Source organism: Bufo gargarizans, unplaced genomic scaffold (genome assembly GCF_014858855.1).
Source record: "Bufo gargarizans isolate SCDJY-AF-19 unplaced genomic scaffold, ASM1485885v1 original_scaffold_1365_pilon, whole genome shotgun sequence".
NCBI lineage: Eukaryota > Metazoa > Chordata > Amphibia > Anura > Bufonidae > Bufo > Bufo gargarizans.
The window spans coordinates 212,153-220,682 of record NW_025334325.1 but is presented as its reverse complement, the minus strand read 5'-3'; the positions used below and the strand labels follow the sequence as shown (position 1 = coordinate 220,682).

Below are 8,530 nucleotides of genomic sequence, written 5' to 3'. Positions count from 1 at the left end.
GATAGCTACGCCCCTGTGCGGAGTATTCCAAAGCAAATATTGGTGCATTGACTCTATTGGCAAACGAACCAAAAAGAAAGATGGCGGAAAAGGCGTCGATCTCCGGTCATGTGACCTTCCTGAGTCGCCATGGAAATAGAAAAGCTGCAGAAGACTGCCTCAGGGATGCAGGGTCGGTGGTGTGCGCATGCGCGTATTCCTCCCGAGTTCAGTCTGACAACTCACCAGAATGACGCACTTCCGGTGTAGCAGAAGCAGCAGCAGCGCCGCAGCTGAGGGAGGGTGACAGGCTGTGTGCCTAAGCGGAGGCAGAGGGATGGCCTGTGCCCTGCTGGAGTTCTGCCGCTTCCAGGACATTAAGCTGGTCCGGGACTTCCTGTTCCCACAGCTGAGGGAGGAGAAGAAGAGCGCAGGTGGGTACCGCCTGTTTATATGCAATGTCTGTGAGTATAGTGCTGGACCCCGACTACAGGACGGCTGCTGCCACCTCTTCCCCGACTACAGGACGGCTGCTGCCCCCCCGACTACAGGACGGCTGCTGCTCCACCCCCCCCCATCCCGACTACAGGACGGCTGCTGCCCCCCCGACTACAGGACGGCTGCTGCCCCCCCGACTACAGGACGGCTGCTGCCCCCCCGACTACAGGACGGCTGCTGCCCCCCCGACTACAGGACGGCTGCTGCCCCCCCGACTACAGGACGGCTGCTGCCCCCCCGACTACAGGACGGCTGCTGCCCCCCCGACTACAGGACGGCTGCTGCCCCCCCGACTACAGGACGGCTGCTGCCCCCCCGACTACAGGACGGCTGCTGCCCCCCCCCCCCACTACAGGACGGCTGCTGCCCCCCCTGACCACAGGACGGCTGCTGCCACCTCTTCCCCGACTACAGGACGGCTGCTGCCCCCCCCCCCCCCGACTACAGGACGGCTGCTGCCCCCCCCCCCCGACTACAGGACGGCTGCTGCCCCCCCCCCCCGACTACAGGACGGCTGCTGCCCGCCCCCCCCCCCGACTACAGGACGCCTGCTGCCCCCCCCCCCCCGACTACAGGACGGCTGCTGCCCCCCCCCCGACCACAGGACGGCTGCTGCCCCCCCCGACCACAGGACGGCTGCAGCCCCCCCGACTACAGGACGGCTGCAGCCCCCCCCGACTACAGGACGGCTGCAGCCCCCCCTGACTACAGGACGGCTGCAGCCCCCCCTGGCTACAGGACGGCTGCGCTGTCACCCCCTGGCCACAGGACGGCTGCGCTGTCACCCCCTGGCCACAGGACGGCTGCGCTGTCACCCCCTGGCCACAGGACGGCTGCGCTGTCACCCCCTGGCCACAGGACGGCTGCGCTGTCACCCCCTGGCCACAGGACGGCTGCGCTGTCACCCCCTGGCCACAGGACGGCTGCGCTGTCACCCCCTGGCCACAGGACGGCTGCGCTGTCACCCCCTGGCCACAGGACGGCTGCGCTGTCACCCCCTGGCCACAGGACGGCTGCGCTGTCACCCCCTGGCCACAGGACGGCTGCGCTGTCACCCCCTGGCCACAGGACGGCTGCGCTGTCACCCCCTGGCCACAGGACGGCTGCGCTGTCACCCCCTGGCCACAGGACGGCTGCGCTGTCACCCCCTGGCCACAGGACGGCTGCGCTGTCACCCCCTGGCCACAGGACGGCTGCGCTGTCACCCCCTGGCCACAGGACGGCTGCGCTGTCACCCCCTGGCCACAGGACGGCTGCGCTGTCACCGCCTGGCCACAGGACGGCTGCGCTGTCACCGCCTGGCCACAGGACGGCTGCGCTGTCACCCCCTGGCCACAGGACGGCTGCGCTGTCACCCCCTGGCCACAGGACGGCTGCGCTGTCACCCCCTGGCCACAGGACGGCTGCGCTGTCACCCCCTGGCCACAGGACGGCTGCGCTGTGACCCCCTGGCCACAGGACGGCTGCGCTGTCACCCCCTGGCCACAGGACGGCTGCGCTGTCACCCCCTGGCCACAGGACGGCTGCGCTGTCACCCATAGTAAAGCACTATGAACACTGTGATGTATTGCGCTGTAAAGTGGGGTTGTGACGGAGGGGCCCCTCTATGACGTCCATGTACCCTTTGAGGGACAGTTCTGTCTTGATAATAGTGAGTGTTAGAAACCTGTTTATTAGTGACTGCTGAGTGGAAGGGGCGATCTCCTCTCAGACACCTGTCTCCAGGGCTCCCGGCCATTGCATCCACGGTCCACTCTGCTACATCATATTCATGGACACACGGGGCCAGGAGAGGACACTGTGACCGGTGACGTTCTCCCGTCCTTTCTACGGGCGTTTCCATGGTGATGAAAGGAACAATCTGTGTATTTCTTGTGTCCGAGTAGTAAATTCATTAACAATGTGGGTAGTAGTAGTCGCCGGAGGATGTTGGAGAATTGTATAAATCTTATTCCATCTATAATTCCTCAGGTAGTTCTAGGACAGATGTCTGTGAAAGACATGAAACCGTCTGCCACGGCCAAACCGTGTCTGGTGGTGGGTGTCGTTGGCACGCCCGCTCTCCTGCCATGTTGTGAGCTTCCGTTCAGCAGCCCCGCACTGGAGCGGGGGAAGTATGGAAGCCGCTGCTGGTGGGCGGTGTGTATCTGCTCGGAGGACATTCTCAAGACGAGGTCCTAAATAATGAATTGACTTCAGTCTTCCAATATATTTCAGCATTTGACCATGATTTTCCAAATCTCTGCTTGCAGTTATCGAATGGGAAGATTAATTGTTTAAAGGGGTTTTCCAGAATCAGGATATCGATGGCCTGTCTTCAGGATAGAACGTCACTATGCTATTAGTGGGGTCCAACTCTCTGCCCCCCCCCCCCCAATCAGCTGTTTAAAGGGGCGTGGTGCTCGTTACATTGCTCCGGGGTGCGGGGTAATGCTGCTGCATCCCATTCACTTCAGTGCTAAGGGTCTCCTGTCTGGGGCGCCGCTGTGCAGGGAACACTTTGCTGATTTAGCCCTGCACCCATTTCTATCAGGATCTTTGGAGGTCCCTTAGTGGGGGGGTGACCTCAATCATAAAATGACATGTCCTTTAAATGATTCCTTTGATGTTAACCCATGCCTTCTATGAAGATGTTTTAAAGGGACACTCCGGACAAAGCTGATACTTTGTGCAGGGTCTGAGGGGGCAGAGCATGACACAAGGGCTGTCTTTTTGGTGCCCTTTGAATTGCTGTGTCACGCTCCGCCCCCTCAGACCCTGCACTAAGTATCATACAGTGCTGGATGTCAAAATCTCTTATGACCTTTTCTGTTGCATTTGGGGAGAGAGCTCCTCTGAGGTTCACCCACAAACTGAAATCCGCTCTGCCAGCTCTTCTATGTCACATCTCATTGCCAACCTGCCAGTGACTCACAGCCCGTCCTGTCAGTGCCATGTGGAACAGTTGCTTTATAGCGCCCCGATGGGCTGAACGCGCACGGACGGTCCATGACGCCAGCGGGACCCAAGGGAGAGGATATTAAAAGCAGTAATGACATTGAAGCTGCCGGGAGCTCTGTCACAGAGACAGATGCTGGAATGACGCAGGCACGAAATGTCAGCGCTGATGTCAGTATGATGGGGTCGTACTGGATGATCGGGCAGAGAACTGCCTTGGCTACCTGAATTTTCTAATAAATTTGGGAAGGATATGGTACCCGCCATGTGTTCTGCAGTTCAGAGCTTGATGTCGGACGGATCACTATTCGTCCGACACTGCGTTCAGCTCAGCCCCCTAGTGGTGAAATCATGCCACTGAGTTTTTACCAGTATGGTTTTAAAGGGAACCTGTCCCCAGTTTTGGGCCACTATACCACCAGCATGGTTTCTAGTCGTATTCCTGCCCATAGCAAATCCATTGGACCCCGCAAAAGAAAGTACATGAAATTCAAACTGACTAGGGAAAGAGTCCGGGACTCTTCTCCAGTGGCATCGGGTATATGCTGAAATGGGCTGATGAACCCAAGGATCATGCTACTCGGGGTTGTGCCATGAAAAATATTCAGCAGTTTCCAAACCAGCACCTGGATCTGAATACTTCTTGTAATTGCATGTCATTAAAAATTTAGTACAGCCAGTGAGCTATTCAGTAAAATGTATCTGTACAGCGCCACCTGCTGTTTGCTTTTTTTTTCCTGGTTATTTCTTTGTCCACCTCGCTAAGGCCTCTTTCACACTTGCGTTGTCCGGATCCGTCGTGTACTCCATTTGCCGGAATTACACGCAGGATCCGGAAAAACGCAAGTGTACTGAAAGCATTTGAAGACGAATCCGTCTTCAAAATGCGTTCAGTGTTACTATGGCAGCCAGGACACTATTAAAGTCCTGGTTGCCATAGTAGTAGTGGGGAGCGGGGAGCAGTATACTTACCGTCCGTGCGGCTCCCGGGGCGCTCCAGATCGACGTCAGAGCGCCCCATGCGCATGGATGACGTTTCCATGCGATCACGTGATCCATGCGCGTGGGGCGCCCTGACGTCACTCTGGAGCGCCCCGGGAGCCGCACGGACGGTAAGTATACTGCTCCCCACTACACTTTACCATGGCAAACAGGACTTTAGCGTCCTGGCAGCCATGGTAACCATTCAGAAAAAGCTAAACGTCGGGTCCGGCAATGCGCCGAAACAATGTTTAGCTTAAGGCCGGATCCGGATCAATGCCTTTCAATGGGCATTCATTCCGGATCCGGCCTTGCGGCAAGTCTTCAGGATTTTTGGCCGGAGCAAAAAGCGCAGCATGCTGCAGTATTTTCTCTGGTCAAAAAACGTTCCGTTCCGGAACTGAAGACATCCTGATGCATCCTGAACGGATTTCTCTCCATTCAGAATGCATGGGGATAATCCTGATCAGGATTCTTCCGGCATAGAGCCCCGACGACGGAACTCTATGCCGGAAAAGAACAACGCAAGTGTGAAAGGGCCCTAAGGTGGTTGCATATGCTCCGTGCAGAGCTGATGCGGAAAGGACAAGACCCCTGAGCTGTGATAGGGAGAAAACTGTAGCAGAAAGGACAGACCTCCTGAGCTGTGATAGGGAGAAAACTGTAGCAGAAAGGACAGACCTCCTGAGCTGTGATAGGGAGAAAGGACAGACCTCCTGAGCTGTGATAGGGAGAGAGCTGCAGCAGAAAGGACAGACCTCCTGAGCTGTGATAGGGAGAAAACTGTAGCAGAAAGGACAGACCTCCTGAGCTGTGATAGGGAGAAAGGACAGACCTCCTGAGCTGTGATAGGGAGAGAGCTGCAGCAGAAAGGACACCCCCCCCTGAGCTGCCAGCTTGACATAAATCTAGCAGAACAATTGGAGTAGTGAATGCGGAGATCTCTGGATCAATGTGAGGTCCAGGGCTGGTTCTAGCTTTGTTAGAAAGAGAGTGTCATGTCCTATATGATATCTGATTTTCATTTTTTACATCACTCATGGGTGAACCCCCATTTACTGTGCATGTGCCTGATGTGCTGAGCTAGCTCAGTGATGCGAGGAGTATAGTTGCATGCCCCCATAGCTGCTGGAGAAGCGTCCTGGACTCTTCTAGTAAGTTTGAATTCCTTTCTTTTGCAGAGACAGATGGGTCTGCTATGGCCAGGTTTGGGGCCCTGAACCCTACCTGCATCATGTCATGCTGGGGTTTAGTGGCCCCAAAGCAGTTGATGGGTTCCCTTTTTAAATTAGAACATCTTCCTGTATTGTGTGTGTTTGCTGAGGCCCATTGGGGGTTCCTCTGAGGTTATTAGGGTTTTTATGAAGATGCTCCCCGGTTCCTCTGAGGTTATTAGGGTTTTATGAAGATGTTCCCTGGTTCCTCTGAGGTTAACAGACCTCCTTTGAAAGTGGTTCTAGGGTTTGTATCCGAGGTATGAAAATAAGACTATGCGGTCGTGTAGGAATGGATGTGTCCATGTAAATAATGGTATGGGGAGGGGGGGGGGGGGTGAAGACTGGTTTCTTGGGAGACCCTTGTAGGTGCCTGCTGTTCTCTGCGTCCTCTTTCCGTTCAGGCAGATGGGTTGCTGTGGGGACGCATCTGATCAGTGGGCATATCTGCCTGTGGTATAAGAGGAGGCACGTAACAGCAGTGACTCATCCCCAATGGAAACGTCAATCCTCGGAAATGCCTACCGCAGTATGATCTCCGAGCCGCCATATAGTGGACTGAAGACTGGTTTGTGGTATGGAGGTCACACTGAATCTCCAGCAATCTGCAGAAAAATGCACAATAATCCCACTCGCACGTAGTAGAAGAAATAGGAACATGGTGGGGAAGAGCTGTGGCAAAGTCTGCATGTAACCCCTAAAATCCTGTGGCGGGAAAAAGTCTGAAATGTTTTTGTAAAGCCCCTGATGGCCGATGTCCTCTTCACCTCCAGCAGTAAAATAGCAGATGAGGCAATGAAGCTGCAAACCTGGAGAAATCAGGAAATTAGAGCTACAAAAAATACTGCAGACTCCACGGATACACATAGGTCTGCATAAGAGCTGCTGACACAAAACATTATGGGGGACATGTACTAAAGGCTGTTTGATGGCTCCGGCTCTTGCAGTAGCGCTGCGGCCTTCTCTCAGCTTTCCCTAGGCCTTGTGACATCACGGTCATCGGTCACGAGAAGCTCTGCCCTATTGATGTGAATGGGGCTGAGCTGCAATACCAAGCACGGCCACTATATCATGGACGGCGCTGTGCTTGGTGAGCAGAGAGAAGGCTGCAGCAGTCTTGGAAATCCCGTGTTTTTTGTTCTTTCTGCCCTGCTGGGGTAAGATGCACCAGGTATTAGGAGGCGGGCACCCTTAGTAATTGTGGCACAGCGCCATTCTCTGGTATGAATTAGAACTTATGTAGTGCGCCGTACACTTCCCCCCCCCCCCCCCCCCCATCAAAAAGTTAAATACTTTTGAACAAATGAGGGCTTGCCCAAAAATTAGCACATTTTTGACACCAGAAGTCTGACACAGGGAATTGATAAATGTGCCCCGTTGAGGTTTTTAGCCAAGCCTTTCTTTTCACTTTTTTAAATGCATTTGACGGAGTATTAAAAATGTTGTAAATGTAGATAAAATGTTCTTTTAAAGGGTTTATCCACAGCTGACATGTGTGAGAACTAGGAGTCTGGAGCCCCTTGTCTGGATGGAGAACCTGAATATACCATTCAGCATCAACCCCGAAGACTTTCAATGAAATGGCAGGGCGCATGCTCCATGGCTGCTCCCTCTAATCTGGAGTCGGGGGATTGGGTCCCCTGCTCTAGTGATTGGCGGGGCCACAAGTGATCAGATATTTAGGACCTAATAACAGGATAAGGCCGAATGCACACGGCCGTTGTTCACGGCCGTGAGCGGTCCGTGGAACCACGGCCTGGATTCCTCCTGAGAGCAGGAGCGCACGGCGTCATTGGTTGCTATGACGCCGTGCGCTCCCTGCTGCCGCCACAGTACAGTAATACACTGGTATAGATCATACCAGTGTGTTACTGTATTGCGGCGGCCGTGCGCTCCTGCTCTCAGGAGGAATCCAGGCCGCGGTTCCACGTGTGCATTCGGCCTAAGGCTGGGGCTGCACAGCCATCTCGGCCGCAACCTAAAATCTCATTGTATCAGTGCTGCCGTACGATTCGCAAGTTACCACAATCTCAGAATCGCAAAAAATAGCCGACGCTGCTGGATTTGTTGATCTTTTTTGCGATTCTGGGGTTGCGGCAACTTGCGAATCATGCTGCCACCCCATTCCGTTTACTGGCTGCTCTGCTACACAGCGGTCGTTGGTCGCACGACACTCGTCAGCCCCAGCCTCAATGTTCCTTGTGGGAAAACTCCTTTGATTTTATTGTAAAACAAACAACATATCACAGACATCACTAAGGGCTTGAAGGGGTTAAACTCCATAAGTGAACCGGCCCATAAGCCGGCAGTGTCACCGTCGTCTAATAAGCCCATAATATGGGATAGGGAGTGGGACCCATAATGATATACAGCGCTCTGCCGAGCGGATGGGGTCATTGTGGCGGTATATGCAGGCTTTATACCGTAGACACCCACCCTCCTCCCACGTGTACACATATAGTGGGGCATACTGTGTGCCTCCAGCCAGATCCAGTAGTTTGCAGGCCCTGCGGTCACACAGTCTCTCTCTAAGTAAGAGAGAATTAGGGACTACATGGGATTTGTTTGTAGTCTGTAACCATGGAGACGCATAGGTCTGCTTTGGCGCTTTTGAGTTTTTTGTGTTTTTTCTAAGCAGTGAACACATAATGCACAGGCATTTTACACAGTTGTTGCTACTCCATTCAGACGTCGTAGTGCATTGCGGATCAGCAAAACACCCGGCCGGCACCCCCATAGAACTGCCTATTCTTGTCCGCAATTGCGGCCAAGAATAGGACATGTTCTATTTTTTTTTCTGGAGCTGCGGACCATTCCTGCCCCATTGAGAATGAATGGGTCCGCACCCGTTCCGGATATTATGGAAGGATGCAGACCCATTCCACAGACGTGTGAATGGACCCTAACTTTGTGGCAAATTT

At 54.4% G+C, this 8,530-nt stretch overlaps 1 protein-coding gene across 1 annotated transcript in view; it reads left to right on the top strand.

Annotated features, from left to right (window-relative positions):
• Positions 1-239: 239 nt before the first annotated feature.
• RAB3GAP2 (RAB3 GTPase activating non-catalytic protein subunit 2) overlaps positions 240-8,530 on the top strand; it is a 55,574-nt gene continuing 47,283 nt past the window's right edge. Inside the window, exon 1 of the mRNA XM_044273958.1 lies at positions 240-413. Within this exon, the coding sequence (XP_044129893.1) occupies positions 317-413 (97 nt within the window). The 5' untranslated portion in view covers positions 240-316. The remainder of the gene's footprint in view (positions 414-8,530) is intronic.